This window comes from Haliotis asinina, chromosome 9, assembly GCF_037392515.1.
Source record: "Haliotis asinina isolate JCU_RB_2024 chromosome 9, JCU_Hal_asi_v2, whole genome shotgun sequence".
NCBI lineage: Eukaryota > Metazoa > Mollusca > Gastropoda > Lepetellida > Haliotidae > Haliotis > Haliotis asinina.
This window is the reverse complement of record NC_090288.1, coordinates 52,721,193-52,740,310: the sequence shown is the minus strand read 5'-3', so window position 1 is coordinate 52,740,310 and position 19,118 is coordinate 52,721,193. Positions and strand designations below refer to the sequence as shown.

The window sequence follows — 19,118 nt, the reverse complement described above, 5'->3', positions numbered from 1 at the left end:
GTAAAACTGCACATGAACCCAACGTCATCACTGTGATGTCCGCCTAGGCAGAAGAGATTGTAGATGAATTCTCTGAAATCTCCAATGGACTTGGATGTTAAGACGATAATTATCACATAAAGACAGATCCATCTGTTCGACCTAAAAACATAATGCATCATCCATTCATCCATGTAATAAATATGCCTACTGAACTCAAAGATAAACAAAGGACTCTTTCGCCTATATGGTTATGCAATGTATCACTATAAAAGTTGACTAACAGACTGTATCAGGTCCTTTGCGATAGTTGAAAACATATATTTAATGTGTTCCACCAAGGTTAATGATAATTATGAAATTAACCTCGGCCACATATGTCCAATGGCAACATTCCTATAAGAAGGAGAGTTCGTGCACTTTACGCCAGGAAAGAATGATTTCTTGAATACCTGTGACGTATTCTTGCAAGCATGAAAAAATGTTCATGGCAAAATGTTGTCCGATACAGTTTCTGAAACGGGAAGTCATTATGAGCAATCTCACATCCTTACTTAATGTGGTTCTTGAGATGGCCACCGGACGTTAACCGTTACAAAATTATTGTTTCAAAAACTGCTAATAAATATATTGGTATATTTGGTCAATGATTGTGTATGCATAGTGCGTCCTCCTGTTTCTATAAAATTGATTCGTGCACACGAAAATTAAACAGAAAAGCTAGGAATGGCTTAAAATACGTGTTTATGTTGTTGTCCGAATGTTCAGTGATCTCTGATAATCCTACGAGGGTTTTGAGTAGCCTAGTAGTTAAAACGTTCTCTTTTTACGTTCGAGGCCGGGTTCGATATCCGCATGGGTGCAAAGTATGAGGCCCATTTCTGGTGTTCCCCGTCGCGATATTGCTAGAATACTGCTAAAAGATGCGTAAAACCATACTCACTCACTCATTCATTCAGTCTAGCTTATCATTGACACTAGCTTTATCGTAAATGGGTTGATAGACCAACTGCACGCCCACTATTACCTCGGGCCAGCGGAGAAGGGGATATATGCGTAGTGTTCCTTCTTCTGGATGTTCTCGGGTAGAAACCGATCAGGCTCATACACTTCCGGGTTCTCCCTCACATCCGGGTGATGGTAAACATTCCATATCCCCAGTAAAATCAATGTTCCTACTGGGAAGACCTTCCCGTCGATGTCCATGGGATTTTCCAGTTTCCGACTGACGAAAGGAACAGGCGAATAGAACCTCATCCCTTCCTTCAGACATCGTGTGAGATACTCCATCTTAGGGATGTCATCCCTGTAACGTACGAAAATTTGCTGAACTTTCTATTAACTAATCAATCCTCGCCAAACTGTTACATGCAGCACCAACCCAATGGCATTATTATGACAACCAGGTGATGATAAATACCAGGAACTGTCACCTACCAGATAATGTACCCTCCTAGTATTATGCCCTACAATTCGATGTGCTCTACCAGGTTGTTTGCCCTATCACGTTATGTGCCCTACCATGTGATGTGACTGGACTCTCTTCCGTCCAGTAGTGTGTCCAGTTCCTCTTGGATTGGATTCTGGAACTCGTGTTTGGAGGCCATGGTGAACAGAATAAAGGATTTTCCACTGGCCGTTGTGTTGTGACCAGTATCACAAGGAAACATAGAGCAGCACAACTGCTTAAAAAGTCCTCTTTGTTCTTGTCCATTCAGACAATTACGCCCGATCTAACTAAATTCAAAGTAAAATATACACAAAACTGTTCAGATTTCTTGTTTTCTGTCATGCAAACAAAATTCTTCCAGGTGCCAAAGTTGTGTTTTGAAAACAAATTACAAAGACACAACAAACATTTACCCTGATAAACAGCGCCAGGAGAAGCGGCCTTACCTGCAAATAGAAACGTATCGACCTCATTTCTGATCTCCAGCGGGGTGAGGCCCTTGCCATCAGCATCTCTGGCACTGAGCATGACGTCTAGGAAGTGGAGGTAGCGGGTCTTGGAGGGTCCATCTTTATCCTGTGTATGAAAATGTTAAACAAAAGGCAATGTTTCATAGATAGTACAATGTTGAACACAAGACAATATTGTAAAGATAGTACAATGTTATACTCAAGACAATGCTGTATACAGAGAACAATGTTAAACACAGGGCAATGTAGTATACATAGTGCAATGTTGTAGACAAACTAAAATGATAAATACAATCTAGCAGTGCAACACAGAATTAGATTCCATGCAATACAATGTTAATAATGACCTATTGTTGATGTTTCTTGTGAAATATATCATACACATTGTTTGTTTTTGTGTATTTGCAGACAGACACTGCCCAAGGTCTGTTGCCTCTTCTCGATGATGTCTTCCGCCCAGCGATGTACAAAGCCACACTGTTTCTTAAACTTCTTCCCCTGGGGCGAGTTGTAAAAGATGAAGTCAGGGAAATGCCATGGGCTCCTGAAACAAAAAGGTTTTGGGATTGCGGGGAGGATTCGTGGTTAAAGTGTTCGCTCATCACGCAAAAGACACAGGGACGAATCTGTACATGGTTACAATGTATGAAGGCCATTTCTGGTGTTCCCCGCCGTGATATTTCTGAGTTATTGATAAAATTGGGGTAAAGCCAAACTCCCTCACTCATTCACTCATTTCAGTTGTGGAAACAGTGCTAAATATAACCGTTTCCTCGAGACGTTCTCTATACTACCGACACAAAATAAGGGAACTGATGAAATGACAGTGAATGTGAAATTGCTCTGAATGCCCACTAAATCAAATTTGGGCATGAAGTTCAATATCTGTTGAGTGGACCATGGCAACACATTCACGACCCCTTGATGACATACTGTTGATTAATTCCAGGATGGTTGCCCGTGGTATTGTCCGCCATTCCCCTTGAAGAGCTGCACCAAGCTGGGCCAAGTTGACGGGAGCGGGGTTCCTGGCGTATACCCTGCTACCGAGAATGTCCCATAGATGTTCAACTGGGGTCTGGTCTGGGGACTTAGAGGACCAGTCCAGTTTCTGTATGCCCTCTCGTTGGAGATAAGCTGTGACAGGCGTTATCATCTTGTTCCACAGGTTTAAAACTACACTTTTTGATTTACACAACATTCGGGCAACATGACACTATGATGTCCTTTCGATGTAGCTTTACTTGTAATAACGACATATGGTGGTGGGGTAGTCTAGTGGTTAAACAGTTACGGATTCGATTCTCTCCACGGCTTCAACGTGTGAAGCCTATTTCAGATGTTCCAAGCCGTGGTACTGTTGAATATTACAATGAGCGCTGTAAAGTCATGTTCGCTCACTTGATCATTAAACAGTAATGCTTGTTATATTTTGCCTGGCGTTCGCCATTAAGGGTATTGGTCAAAGACAAGTCGGCTCGGCGTCATATAGAATGTTTCTGAATCTCGGGTTCATGTTAAAATGGTAGATTACTGGCTTGCTATAAAACTGCATTCATAGTACCAGGTTAAGTGCGACACTCACAGGCATGTCGTTTCATGAGTGCAGTTATGTAGAAGGCGCCTCACTATTGTACTTATATTCAACTGATGTGCGAATTGTTAGAGTGTTAGTGAGTGAGTGAGTTAGTGAGTAAGTATGGTTTTGCGTCATTTTTAGCAACATGGCAGCAATATGGAGCCGGGTGACACCAGACATGAGCTTCACGAGTTTTCCATGTGGGGAATCGAACCCGGGTCTTCGACGCGACGTCGACATTTAAAGGTCACATGCAACGAAAAGCACAACTTTGCAGATTCTGATATCTTTAAGTATGCACTTACCGCAACAAATAATCAAAAATGCCAATTCAACCTGTAAGTTAAAAAAACGCGATAAAAAAAGTCCGCTAAATCCGTTTTCAAACGATTCACTAATTTGACCCCCGCGCTGGGGGGAAAAGTGGTTTCTACAGCTATGCTGCGCTGCGCCCATAACGCATGCGTAGTGAATAGGTTGAAACAGTATGCATGCCCGGGGTATGAGGTCCTGAGCAGTAGTCTAATCTCGGCTGTGTACAGAAACAAGTAAACAATCTACGCTTTACATAAGAAAAACAAAAACATTTTGATTGTGATAAGCAGGCTCTTTTTCAGAGAAAACTTAATGTCTGGTTTATTGACACTTATATGTCTGCCTGTCTGTCTGCTAATGACAATATGCAGTACACAACTTCAATCACTGACCATATGCAATTACTACCTACCGGGTTTATAAGTCATAAACAAAGAGCCGGCTAAACGTAGCGGTAAATGAACCAGTCCCAATGAAAAAGCTTCGTTACACTTGAGTACACACCCACCGGCTCTGGGTCCGAGGTTATAAACAACATTTCGTGCTCAACTCAGTTTCATGCTCAATTCGTGCTCGTGCTCAAAATCGAGTTCAGCTCAGTTTCGTACTCAAGCGAAGGTTACAAAACATTTTGAGGACGTACTCAGCTGAGTACAACTCACGCTCGGCTTGAGTATGTTCAATGTACTCTTTGTTTATAATACAAGCGGTAATTTGGAACTCTTCCGTCAGAAAAGGTGAGAAAAACGACCCGGATGTTGTCGTCTGCTTTATTGACAGTGGCAACCGACTGTGTGCCCGAGTTGAAAAAACGAGAACGGTTCCGAGCTGAGTGCCCGGGTAAATTAAGTAGACCGAGCAAATAAATGATCGCTCTCGGCCAAAAACGATATCTGTCGAAAACTTCCTCTTCTCCCATATATTCGAGCGGGTTCGAACGATCTCGAAACATCCTCGGTACGCGCGCTCTCCGCCGAGCTTGCCGAATCTGACGCAGGTGAGCTGCCATTGTTGCCATCGAACTCAGCGTTGAGCACGGTCCTTAGCGTACTTGAGATCATAGGTGTTTCATGCTCACATTGAGCACGAAAACGTACTCAGATTTTTTTATAACCTCCACTTACTGAGTCTGAGTTCGAGTTCTGAGTTCAGCACGAAACCGGATTTGAGCACGAGATCGTACTCAGGAGTGTTTTATAACCTCGGGGCCTGACTGAGTTCGGTATCGCGGTGGCTTCGTTTCGAGGCAGGTAAACCCAAGTACAAAGTATTACACTTTTGATTTGCGATTATACGCTCATAATTTTGTTTATTTGTTTGTTTTTTCTTAATCAGCAAAGCATTTTATATATTATGACTAAGTGATAACTGTGTTTTAATTATGTTTGATTTCTTGGTTGCATGTGATCTTTAAATGACAGTCAGACAGACAGTCAGAAATGTGTGGTATCACGAATACCCGTACACTTTCATACATCGATCTGTAACCAGAACGAGTAAGTCATTCACTGCGTTCACACACGGGTGAGTAAGCCTGAAAGAAAGACATACTGCTGTTAGATTTCAATAACCACACGACAATTAAGCATTAAAACTATATTTCCTCATAAAAAAGGAATTGCATCTGTGATTTTGAGAATGTTTGACTCGAAGAGTTTAAAGAAATAATCTTCAAAAGATCACCAAGAAAACATACAAAGCAAAACGCATGTGCCAGCAAACGGAACAAAGCAAGCTGAAAGGAAACATTGTGTTCAGTTTTGTCATTTTTTCATCTGGCAGCCTTGAAGCTGGGGAGTCGCAGTCCACAGTTACCACACAGTTCAACGTTCATCAGAGCACCATATCATCCGTTGGGATTGTTTCCGCCCAAGATAGCTTGAGAAGCGGCCTTTGAAGAGTTACCATCCAAACACAAGACCAGTACATCCCTGTTCTCACTTGCGTCATCGTCTTGCCACAGATGTGGAGACAACACATCCCTGGTTTGAGACGAAGTTTCGACCAAACTGTCAGAAATCGATTGCGTGAAGTAGGGATTTGACTAGGAAGGCGTCGCCCTGTTTTAAAACACTTTCGTTGGTGCTGGACCCTTAGAAACTGGAGGTGAGTCTGGGTCATTGATGAATAACGACTTGTTTACCATCGGCAAAGTGAACGTTTGCCACTAATTACATTCGACAGGACGACAGATTCACTCTCACACATACTCGCACACACACCAATGTTATAGGACAAATCCCCAGTAGTATCGATCACATATCCTCTACTCACCCCTGTTGCTGTATGTCTTCCTCGACCGACATGGCGCATCTCAACAAGATGCCAAATGTACACAGGCCGACCATGTTGAACCACTCGAAGCTGGTGCCTCCCTTGTCAATCTTCTCCTGTTAACCAAATGTTGATATGAAAATGTTCACACCACCTTACATACGAGGTAACCGCGCCAAGAATCGAACCCGGCACTTCAGATGACTCATCCACTGGACTAACCCCTTTCCAATGCCTGATTGAAGCTTCGTCATGATAAGGAGTCTAATTCCTTTTGACATCGTGGCGGTTGGATAGTCCAGTTGTTAAAGCGTTCGCTTACAACACCGAAAACGCAGGATCGATTCCCCTCATGGGTACAATGTGTGAAGGTCCTGTTGCTGGAAACTCACCTCATTCCTTAGCTCACTATAACACCTTCACGACCATCCAGAAGACAAATAAACGTTCAGATACAAAAATATACAACACAAAAGGAAGGGGTATCGTTTTGTGCGTCTTCAAAGGATTTTCATTAATCCAAAATTATAGATATGCTGCTGTACATATTATATAAACATTAGCATAGTGTGTATTAATTCACACAAAAAGAGTGTACTAATTATCATTGCCAGCAGCCCTCGCAAGCGACGCACATTAAGTATTAACCAATAGCACACACTGGACAGCAGAGGATATAATATATACATACATATATTCAACCACTCTTAACACATCTTTAGGAAACTGAACCAAGCAGTTCATTTGTATTTACAGCACAACGCACACAGGATAAAACCAGACTTCATCAATTGTCAGAACAAGCATTATCTTGATTCTAAACTATACAACCGGAATGAAACCGTTCACATGCTTTTACCTACATGTTTACCATGACTCAGTCTTTATTCTGATTTCATTCGATAGACGGTCAACTTTGACGTCAGTATCATGTCGGGGCGTTGAGATAACTTTGTTGTTAAAGGGTTCGCTCGTAACGCCGAAGACCCGGGTTTGATGTCCCACTTGGGTGCACTTGGGTGCACTTGGGTATCGCCCGCCGTGATATTGCTAAACGCGGCACACTCACTCACTTCTACTTGAACATTCTGAAGTGATTCGGTTTTGTCTTTCTCGCTTCCGTTCGTAACGAGACTGGTGTCAGCCGGGTTTCAGCGTTTGAAATGAAAGTCCGAAAAGATCCAGGACTGAGGCGTTTACCGCCATAGCGGATATGAAGCTAACAAACCTAGGAACATAATCCGGCATTTCGAACAAGGGTCCTTGTGTGTCAAAGAGGGCGCAAGTCTACCTCAGACGACTGGGCCCTCATATCTCCTGGCTTAAAACTCAGGGAGTTAAACTTTATTAATGTATTCTAAATTCAAATGACTTTCATAAACATCGGGGATTCCACATCATAATTGCAACCTTTGAATTATTGGAGTGACTGTGTCGAAGACATGTGAAGCCGACACGTGTATTCGACTAACCAGCACGGTGTCATTGGCGTTGTTGGCGACGTCGACGTAGGGTTTCAGGATGTCGAAGTGTAAGGTGGGAGTAAGGAGGCGACGAGATCGGTACCAGCGTTGTCCCCTGGCAACAATGAGACCCTCCCCAAGCCAGGGCAGTAATGATGTATATGGTCCTCCAAATCCCCTTGACTTTGGTTCTGCATTAAAAGAGTGTCAGGATTCGTTCAGCTTGTTTCTGTGATTATGAGATTTTATCATTTTTCTATTCTGTAATCGAAACAAACTGCACTGGTGAATCACAGACAAAATGTGTCCTTGCAGGGTCACTTCTTCCAGATGAGAGTTGATCACTGGATTGTCTAGTCCAAACTCGATTATTTACAGACCGCTGCCATATAGCTGGAAAATTGCTGAGTGCGGTGTAAACCTATACTCACTCAATAACTAGTAATCAACTCAGAGAACATTTTTCGCATTTCCATTCGACAAGCAGCATTTTCCGTCTACTTACAGTAAAACAGGACATTGTCCACAACATCAACTGTATTATTATTTCAGACAATGTTGGTACGTATTTCGAAACACACACAAGTAATTCCCTGGTCACCTGTGGACTTGACGATGGCTCTGATAGTGTCTGCATGGTAGACGATGATGACTGGGTGGAAGGGTCCTATCCACATCCGGTAGTACTTCGGGTATCTCTTCATCCATTCCTGCTCGACTGAAATACGCTTCTCAAACAGCTTAGGAAGCTGAAACACGAACATCCTTGTGAACTAGACGAGTGACCATGTCGGCGTCAGGTCACTCGAGTTGTTTCCCTTCAGTGAGCCTTAAAGTCAATTGTCGTGCTTTAAATTTGCTGTATGTTACATGATTTGTATAGCTGGTATGGATATAAAAGTTAACTCAATCGTATGTTTGCTTCTGAAAGTTAGATCGAGTAGAGTATGGGTAAACTTGCTTAAAATGCTGCTGAGAGAGAGAGAGAGAGAGGTTAAGCCGGTATGCCATCGGGAAATTTATCGGGGTTGCTTGCGTTGCGTTAGACGGAGACATAAAACCTCTTCTCACTGGAAGAACGTTGATCACTTGACAGTCTACAGAAATGCGTACTGACTTGAAACCAAGTCCAAAAGTTCACGACATTGTGTTTAGTGTTCACGACATTGTGTTTAGTGTTCACGACATTGTGTTTAGTTACTAATATAACATGAAAACCACAGGGCTTGTGTATCCTTCAACTTTCAGCCTTTCAGGTGTCTACAGTGGCAGAGACCCTCTTCACATACTGTTTCTCTCATCTCATCCATAACCTTTTGGAAGCTGACCTTTTCATACGTATGTTTCGTCATCAAGGACAGTGTGAACGTTTATCAATCGCTCTACAGTAAGGACAACTCTTGGGCATGATCTTTTGTTTGTTAGTTTGTTTGTTTTTGGTTTTTGGGGGGTTTTTTTGTTTTGTTTTTTTTTGTTTTTTGTTTTTTGTTTGTTTGTTTTGTGTGTGTGTGTGTGTGTGTGTGTGTGTGTGTGTGTGTGTGTGTGTGTTTATTTGTTTGCTGTTCAATGTCAGCAATACTCCAGCTATATGGGAGCGGGTCGCAAGTAATCGAGTCTTTACCAGACAATACAGTGATCAACATCATGAGCATTAATATACATTGGTCGAAAAGGGTGATCATACCCTAGTATACTCAAATGTATATGGAAGCACGCGCTTCACACAATATCTCAAAATCTGTGTGTCGCATGTGCCCGTGCCGCTACGTACAATTGAGTATATATTACACAACTGTAGTATATGCTCTGCTCTACAGACTTCTCAACTGATATATAACGCGGCAGCACTAAAATTAGTGATACATATACGCACATATATTACAAAGCAAGGATGACAAAGAATGAGATAAACCGACTCACCAAATGTAGGTTGCCGGTCCTCCAGGAGAAATCTTTGACCCCCTGACAGTTGTTGAAGAAGCTGTAGAGACGCCGATACCAGACCAGGAACTTGATGATACGGTATATCACGTACAGGAGAACAGATGTTCCTACAGTCTCGACAATAGATTTACGATTGAGACGAGATTCTACTTGCAGAAGGTCCATCGTCATCATCCTCCCTTTGTCAAACTCTGAACCCAGTAACAGACTGGGCACTGGACGCTGATATACAAGCCTAGATTCCTCACGCTACGAGTCATTGATTAACAACGGAGAATATTCACTGTATACATTAAACCACGCTTGTTCGACATATTTGTGTTCTGCTATTCTTTTCACAGTGTAGATGCCAATCATGCGCCTGAAATCTCTGAAAGTGAAAAGCGTCTAATGAAAACGTTGCCTCATGTGGTACTGTTGTCTGTATGCATACATTGGTGTGGGTCGAAATTATGCATGCGAAATTTAAGTGAGGTCAATCGCGCGTGCGCACACACACACACACACGCACACACATACACACACACACACACACGTGTACCGACACACAAGTGCCACGTTCCCTGTAAAGTGTCAGTGTCTGACACGTTCCCTTGACATTCACATGATGCTGTCTGTAATAACTATACCAGAAACAAATATTTTGCCTGAACCTGAAAGTCAACCTGAATCTGTTACTGATGTGAAGCGAAATGCAGCGCATGCGAAAAAATTGGAACATGGCTGCTTCAAGAATTACTTCAAAGGGCGTCAGACCACGGGTATTATTAACTCGGGCGTTTATAATACCAGGGGTATCATTATCTGTGGAGTTTATAATACCAGGGGTATCATTAACTCTGGGGTTTAAAATACCAGGGGTATTATCAGCTCTGGGGTTATTATACCAGGGGTTTTATCAACTCTGGGGTTTATAATACCAGGGGTATTATCAGCTCTGGGGTTATTATACCAGGGGTTTTATCAACTCTGGGGTTTATAATACCAGGGGTTTTATTAACTCTGGGGTTTATAATACCAGGGGTTTTATTAACTCTGGGGTTATTATACCAGGGGTTTTATCAACTCTGGGGTTTACAGTATGTATGAACATGGACGTCATGCCACCGCTGCCACTTACCAAGTAAAAGACCTTCTCGCTCACTATCTCCAATTGAAGCCCCATGGAACTGTAGTATCTTCTGGACAATTTTTCTAATCTTCAGCTATCAATACAACATTTAAAACCATCTGTTCTTCGTTTATAAGACACACTCCTCAAAACCAATGATAAATGTGCTTAAAGACGGTACGGCACTCATAAACTGTTTATGTTTTACTATGTGTTGAATAAAAAGAATTTGCCCCAACACACTAATGCCAGTCGTTTTTAAGATTTTATCCTCGCGATATGTTATCATATCAAATCATATTTTTTTCCGGAGCATAACATAATAACCGTTCAATATCGTTCTACAAGACTTGGTAGATATAGCAAACAGAATCTACAGCGGTGCCTTTGGCTATTTCTAGGTTCTCGTCATCTCTATTTCTCTTGCTCTTCATGGGACCTTTATGTATTTAGTTCCACAAGGGAAGGGTGGGCTTTGTTTCCGGATCATAACTATCATAACTCGAATACCGCTAGGTATCTTTCTGCGGATATATCAAACAAAATCTTGAAGTGGTGTTTTTGCGATTTGCATTTATAGTTCGCACGGCCTTTAAGTAACTGTCAGCTGATTTGTTCTTTGTAATGTATGTGCCCCGGAAGAGGGTGGGTTTGGGTGTGAGCACAAGAGAGAATTAGTTGTAACATCGATATGATACAGCATCTTCAGTCAGTATGCCTTACAATGGGCAATGCAAGAAGGTAAGAAACCTTCTGTTTCCACATGGTTATGTCTTGTTATGGCTGTCAGTCAGTTGGTGATGAAAATATGTTTTTAATTCAGTTTCGTGAAATAGGTCTTACTATGTTTATCAAGAGTGGCATTCAGTAATAGATAATAGTTCAGTTCTCTAATCGGAGGAATATCTGTCGTTTTTCAATATCAAAGGTATTAAGATACCAATTTATACGTCTTAGATTAGGCTTGATCAACATAATGGTTGAACGAAACGAAAGAAGTTGTTTCTGTATTGAAGGATGAAAGAGAATGATGTGACCTTTGTGTAATTTAGATGTGGAAATGGGATCCCTTTTCACTTTTATGTCCATAAAGATTTGCGAACGAAATATATAGCTGGATACTATTTGTGCAAGCAAGCTCCATTAGCTGAAGGCTTTGTATACAAAACACATCTCTGACTTAACTTAAGTGCGTGAATCAGGAAAGAAAATTTAATTCTAATCTGATGATGATATTTGCATAACTTACGAAAAGAGTATACATACATACATACATACATACATACATACATACATACATACATACATACATACATACATACATACATACATACATACATACATTATGTATCAGATACAGATACATTGTACATTGTAAAAATAAGGTCACATCTGGTCTCCTGGTTTCGCCCAATATGCTGCTAATATCTGCAACACTAACACATATGAATCATATATGATAACCTTTCAGCGACACAATATGTGCAGCAGCTTGGTCCTGTCATCATCAATACGTTAACGAACTAACATCACGATTAAGGATATTTCAGATTTTGTAAATTACCACACACATATTCTCCTGGTTAACATAATACTAGTATTCACAACACTTACCACTATAAACGATAGATGAAAGACTTTGAAAACACTCCAGGGACAATAAAGGCAGCAGCTTGATGGTCCCACAACGCTGTCAATAACGAACTAACTAATATCATGGTCAAAATGATTTCATTTCTACATTCTTGGCAAAAACTTTCATATTTTCATTTTCACGCTATATTTATTTCTATAAGGTATCAAGTCGGTCTTGCGAATGATGAGCTTATATCTTGACACGGTTTTAAACTCTATGTACATCAGCTGTGGCATTATTTTACACCCAGCACTGTGTTGCAACAGACAACAGCCAAATCTTGAAACTATTAAGACAATTCCAAGAGATTACTGTTTGATTTCATCCTAAAAAAGTACATTTTGGCAAAAGAAATGGGAAAATGAAAGTACTCGCTGACGCGTGCTCAGCTGAGTCATGTAAACAAACATTCTAAAATACGTCGGCGTTGTTGGAGAGATGAAGTTGTTTTGCACTGCCTAAGGCTTGGGTATTGTGGCTGAATGTATATAAAAATATTTCAGATGAAAACGTTTTTTCTTCATGTGAATGCTGTACCTTAAACTGCCCAGAAACAGTTCGACACATTCTCATGGAATGTCCAGCTCATGAAAAACTGCTGTTAAATGTAATTGTGCTTAACAAAACCAAAAACATTTTTACAGCGAACACAATACTCGGTGATGTAATGTATGGTTGCATACAAGAGTTATTGAATAATGACTATTTGGTGAGGATGCTACAGTCCGTTTGTACAGAGACATATCAGACTATTGCTGAAACACAAGAAGCGCCTGTAAAATCAGATGGTGACAAGAGAGGCAATGACTGTTGGCAAAAATCAACACGAGAAGTGAACATGGTGATTGAAACTTATTCCGCAATTTAAATGCAGGAAGTTATTATTTCATTAATAGATAGCGGCGGCTGTTCAAAGTTATCGACAGATGGAAATACCCAGAAATATCTTGTGATGAGATGTTTTTCTGAGATCATCGTAAAATGGACATTCTTAGGTAAGTGTAACTGACCTTATCACAGGAACACCGCAAAGAGAACACAATGGCTGATCTCTTGATGGGTCTAATTTACGACCATGTTCAATCATAAGACTATAGCTGGAGAAATCACAAAGACAACCTTAATTTGGAGAGGTTGTTCAAGTTCCACACCATATCTGTTTATGAATATCAATACACCTTTGTTTAAGAATTTGAAGGAATAACTGGGTATTTATTGTGGCCTCCATACCTGAAAACAATCGTTCTTCCTTTTTCAACTTTAACTAATATCTGCTACTTGTCACAAAATATTGTCAGTTTACCGTAATATTTTTGGAGACTTTTAACCGCCCTCAAGAATAGCAAGTTGGTAATATTCGGACAACGTGGAGCCCCTTCGCTCACAATGGCAAGCGCCATTGGGCGGAATTCATGCATGTTATTACAGGTCAACAGTCGGGTAGGTCCTCAACATATTCCTTTTTGCCAGTTTATTATTATAATGATTGATAGCAAGGGTGCGTTTGAGTTGATTCATTTCGCTGGTGTGTCCCTGAGGCGCCCGTAGAGATCTCCTTGCAACAGCGCGTGCATTCAGGCTTTCGTTGTCAAACCAGATTTCTCCCTTGTCCGCTTCACTTATCCTCGTAAACGTAAACGAATAACACACCTGGAATTCATAGAAAGTGAATGCGCGTCAAGTTGTAAAGTGTTGACATCACACACAGGAGGTGCCGACATATTACACTACATGATGTGAAAGTTGGGTTTTGGAGGGTTGAAATAATTCCTCGAGACCGATTTGTGGAGACCTGACCTTTATGCGTAGTTCTGAAGAGATTAGATGGTCTCATTTGTCTCCTATGTTTTTAATTCAGATGGGTAAATCAAGGAAGTAGTTATTATGGTTATTGAAAGATGTTTGTATGTGTTTTTAGCACGTCTTAGCCAAATGTACCTTGGAGCAGATGAACAAAGTATGGAATACAGTTGATGCTAAAGGGTTTGCCTACGCCATAATTCAGAGGCAGTGAGTGAACATTGCTTAACGCCACATCCCATAATTCAAAGTCTTCCACCAATATGTATATAAATGTTATGTGATATTTCGCTTAAAGGATAAGTGTACAGGACAATGACATTTTTTCTTGTTCTTTTGTATTATGAAAGTCATTTACTTGATACTTTCAAAGACAAAAGAAAACATGAAAAGTATATACTTCATGTAGTCTTACGATTTAGATTTTACACTTACACCAAGTGTAATCAGTGAAGTACAGCCTTCCACTCACTGTTATATTAATGGAATGGCATACAGGTATGTCTTTACAAACTGACATGCGCTTACGCTGTCTCTCTCGCTCGGTCTGTGTTGTTTTAGGCCGTTTTTAGCAATATTCCACCGATGTCACGGCGGGGACCCCAGAAATAGGCTTCACATCCAGTAACGTCATGCGTCTATATTGCCTGTCAAATTATACGTCATAAATCTCACGGGAGTCTTCCCAAAGAGTACTACACAGTCCCAGGGACTGTAATATACACCTCCCTTGACTCTGAAGGATTGCGTGTTTTGCAGATTGATAGAACGGTATTTTGCAATCACTGAATGCGATCGTAAAATATCACATCATCGATAACTTCCAACACAAAGTGCCGATGGCTGATTTCAAACCTGCAACCCTTCGCTTACTGGCATGGCGGTTTCATCCACTGGGCTACGAAGTATCGCTGTGAAGACTGATATTGTTTGTCAGCATGAACGTGTGTCCTCAAAAGACGGATAGTGCGGCAGCGCACGTGCGGGGCACGGGCAGCGTGCTAGTCAAGGTGTCAGCTGCCAGTCTCATTCCAGTTATTACAACAGTAAATACCAAATGTTAAGATTATATCTGAGATATATCTTCAGTCAACTGGTAAGCTTGATAAAACACTAATCCAGGGGTATTTATGAGATTTAAAATCCTAAACCTCGTGTTGTTTCTCGGATTGCTGGATTAGAGACCTCATAAAAACCCTTCAGTATGTTTTATCATACACACAGACTCCATTGCCCCCGACCCCACGAAAACAAATTCCAGCAATGTGCTTCCTGTTTCGTGTCTCAGCACAGGTTCAGGTGAAGTGCCATGTACCATGTAAGTGACTATTATAGACAAAATGATATAAATGAACATTATGCTCAGCAATGTGTTCACTCAAATTGTGAGAGTCTGGGTCATTACCTTGTCCCAGTGAGAAGTGAAACGTTTGAAATGCCAAAATATAATCTGACTATACTTTGAGAAGAAGTTCCTTGAAGAGCTATACCTTCAGTTGAAGCCGGAGTGACTGAGTGGGCTTGATCGCAGATTTTGTATTCTGGCTATGCTATTAGACACCAGACTCTAAGAGCGATTTTTCGAGTCTCGAATGGGACCCAACCCAACAAAAGTACTAGAATAGTACAGGACAGATACCCCTCAGGCTCTAGGAGACTGTTATATTTTGTATTTTTTTTTTTGTTTGGTTGGGTTTTTTTTCGGCTTGGGTATTTCCATCGTCCAGATAAATCGCTATATTTAAGTCTACAATGTTGGATTTTCTGCGCTAAAGGTCTGTTTCGAACCGCGTTCAGCTTCTTTTGCCCTATGACGCTAGAATGCGGATACCTTCGGAATAACAGGCACTCTCTTTTGCATTCAGTTTGCAGCTTCGAGTCAAATCTTAGAAACGAGCCCATGGCTAAATTTACATCCTTCTCTAAAGCTGCGTTTACATGACACCTGTTTGCCCCCGGGGTATTTTACCTCCCGGGGGTTAATCTGCCCCCAGGGGCAAAGGGGCAAAAGGATTTGCGTTTACATGGGTTTTAAGACAGGGGTGGGTATTCATCATTCTCATTTCAATCTGACCATGGACAGGTACAGGCGGCTGTCAAGGAAAAGGAGAAGAAACAGATTTTTGCAAGTTATGGTGTTATGTGTGACATCCTCATTATACAGAGAGCGAAGTGTATGGGCACGAGGAAGATGTCCACATTGGTGGGAGGTGACCGTACAAACATTTGATGATACTCGGTGGAGAGAGAACTTCCGAATGTCAAAAGCAATGTTCAATCTTCTCTGTCAAAAACTTAGACGACATCTTGAAAAGCAGTCCAGACTTTGCCAAGCTATCTGTCTTGTACACAGAGTCGCAGTTGCAGTATATTTTCTCGCTACAACAGGAGAATATCGCACCATTGCCAATCTCTTTGGAATACACAAGTCCACTGTCTGCTGCATTGTGCATGAGGTGTGTAAGGCCATTTACACATACATATTTCCGGCTGTGGTCAAGGTCCCTGAAGGCGAAGAACTTAAAAGGGTTATTTCAGGATTCGAAAAGAAATGGAACTTTCCAAACCGTGGAGGTGCTATTGATGCTACGCACATTCCAATTGTGGCCCCTCAGCAATTCCAATCTGATTATGTGAATAGAAAAGGGTTCTACTTCATTATCATGCAAGCAGTTTGTGATGATAAGTACAGGTTCACTGATGTCTGCATAGGGTGGCCAGGTCGAGTTCACGATGCAAGGGTGTTTTCAAACTCTAAGCTGAGGGCTTTGGTAGAAGGTGGTGAGATATTACCGCAGACAGCAGAGATGATGGTCGGTGTAGGTCCTACTGATCAGAAAGTGGATATGCCCGTTATCATCATCGCAGACCCTGCATACCCTATGTGTCCTTGGCTACTGAAAACATATAGTAACAGAGGGGCTCTGACAGAGGAACAATCTTACTTCAACTACAAACTCAGCAGTGCACGCATGACTATTGAAAACACATTTGGTCGCCTCAAGGGGTGATGGAGACGTTTATCTGGATGTGAAATTTGTGCAAGTACTCACAGCAGCTTCAGTTGCCTTGCACAACATGTGTGAGAATGAGCACGAGTTTTTCGACCCAGGCTGGCTGCAGGAGGTAGATGCTGAAACGGGAGAGTGCGGACAACAAGTTCATCCAGATCCAGTCACTGGGTCAGCTCTTCGAGAAGCACTGACTGCACAATTTGCCAGTGAAAGACAATGAAGATTTTCGGATGAACATTTGAAACAGTGATTACTCTTTCCATGTTTATTAAATGAACAAATAACTTGTAATCAAAACATTTCTTTATTTGAAGCTCTTAAGTGAATAACATGACTTCAGAACAAGAGTTTTGTTTTGCAAACATCATTAAATTAAAGAAATAAACAGGTGTTGCAACAGAACACTCTTTGTTTAACTTTAAAGTAAATAAAAACGTCCGTCATAAAGTTTTTAAAAAGACTGCTGCCATCAGTTATATAGATAGTGTGTTCTCAGTTCAATCCAGCAATGGATAAGTAAAGATGACTTTCGCAGTTTGAAATCTAGGAATTCCTTGTTAACCAGAATTTAGTCTAAAGCTAAAATTAAGTTGTCATCAACACAATGCTTCATTTGAAGCTTTGAACAATATGTAGTTTGTAAACAAGAGTTAAGTTGCAGTAGGAACAAAAAGAAACAAAATCTAACTTCCATTGACAGGTTACACTTTTAGCATTTTTCTAAATAAATCAGTCAGTGAGCACGTGTATCACAGGGTATGAAAACTGCTTCCATCAGTGTTGTGGGTAACACCGCCAGGGCTTCTCCTGGGACATTGGATGGGGGGTATTTCTACCTCTGAGTAATCTGAGACGCCTGGTTGAGTTGCAGTGCTTGTGCTGGGTACAGGCTGCTTGTAGTCATCAAAACCCTGACTGTAAGATGGCACTGGGTAGACTGAACCTTGACCCGGAAGCATAGCTGCCTGCAGAGGAAACTGGTCTGCTGCTCATGATCAGCTGGAGCATTCGCACTTGGTGGTCTCTGTCTGCTGTTCGCTGTTTCTCCTCTCTGTCCAGTTTCTTCAGTTCAAACTCTCTCCTGTGAGCCTCGTTGTGTATTTTCTTCATTTCTAGTTCAATCCTCTTCTTTTCTAATTCAATTTGACTTGCTTCAATACTTTCATTTGACTTACTGAATCTGTCCATTACACTCTCCAAAGAAGCTTGAAAGCGGCTTTTTCTGTTGTTTTCCCTTCTGCTTTGATGCTTCAGTTTCGATTATTGCCTTTTCTTTTGCTTGTGGTTTAGCATATGATGCACCATCTTTGTTTTCGGTTTGTGAGACATCTGTATCCAAATCCTCACCCTCAAGCAGAGGTACGACATCCTTCATCTCCTCTTCAGCAAGATCAGCAGCAGCAGCTTCAGAGTTTTCTGCATCTGATATTGGTGGCTCAAGACTCTGGATCACCTTTCCAGGAGATGTGGCTGGCCTCATCTCCAGTATTTCATTCATTTCCTTGAAGAATTTACACGTTCTGCGTGATTGCCCACTTTTCTTCAATGCATCTCGGTATTGTCTGTACGACTTTTTGAGAGTTTTCATCCTTTCCTTACACTGAGATCTGGTTTTCTCATAGCCCATGTCATGTAAAGCATTGCTGATTTTTGTGTATACAGCATTGTCTGTTTCCGAAGGACTATCCAGATGGGATCGTGCTTTCAAATCACCCCAGATACTTAGAAGGCACTTTGTGCTATCATCGCATCACGAATTACCTCGCGAACACTTCTTCTTTGGTGGCATTTTCACTTCTTCAAAGTGAACAAGACTGTTGGTAATGATGCAACCGATTGCATAAAATTAGATTTCCACGAAAAAAGAGTCCATTTTCTGTGCAGGGGTGTTACATTTTTATCATTTACTCCCTGTAAAAATATATACAAAGCGTTTACATGACACGTTTGTCCCCGGGGGTAAATATGCCCACGGGGGTAAACAGATTTGCCCTACCTCATGACTTGGGGCAAACTTTGCCCCAATACCCCCTCAGGGGTAAATATTTACCCCCTTTATGTACCGTTTACATGACGAAATTTG

The 19,118-nt window shown here is 41.3% G+C and overlaps 2 protein-coding genes across 2 annotated transcripts in view; both read right to left on the bottom strand.

The window, feature by feature from the left end:
* Positions 1-19,118, bottom strand: part of LOC137297079 (fibulin-1-like) — a 565,492-nt gene that overhangs the window by 360,058 nt on the left and 186,316 nt on the right. The window lies entirely within an intron of this gene.
* LOC137297315 (cytochrome P450 4F2-like) lies at positions 376-9,639 on the bottom strand. The gene is made up of 10 exons (XM_067829326.1): positions 9,451-9,639; positions 8,132-8,279; positions 7,540-7,721; positions 6,068-6,183; positions 5,259-5,327; positions 2,314-2,443; positions 1,870-2,005; positions 1,501-1,624; positions 1,007-1,285; positions 376-493 (listed from the first exon to the last, which is right to left on the bottom strand). Exons 1-10 carry the CDS (start codon positions 9,637-9,639, stop codon positions 376-378), a joined length of 1,491 nt encoding a protein of 496 aa, XP_067685427.1.

Coding starts and splice junctions, on each gene's coding strand:
- LOC137297315 (XM_067829326.1), bottom strand. CDS start 9,639: ATGGACCTTCTGCAAGTAGAATCTCGTCTCAATCGTAAATCTATTGTC. Junction 7,722..8,131: donor AGCCATCGTCAAGTCCACAG/GTGACCAGGGAA, acceptor CTTTTAATGCAG/AACCAAAGTCAAGGGGATTT. Junction 1,286..1,500: donor GAGTCCAGTCACATCACATG/GTAGGGCACATA, acceptor CGTACGTTACAG/GGATGACATCCCTAAGATGG.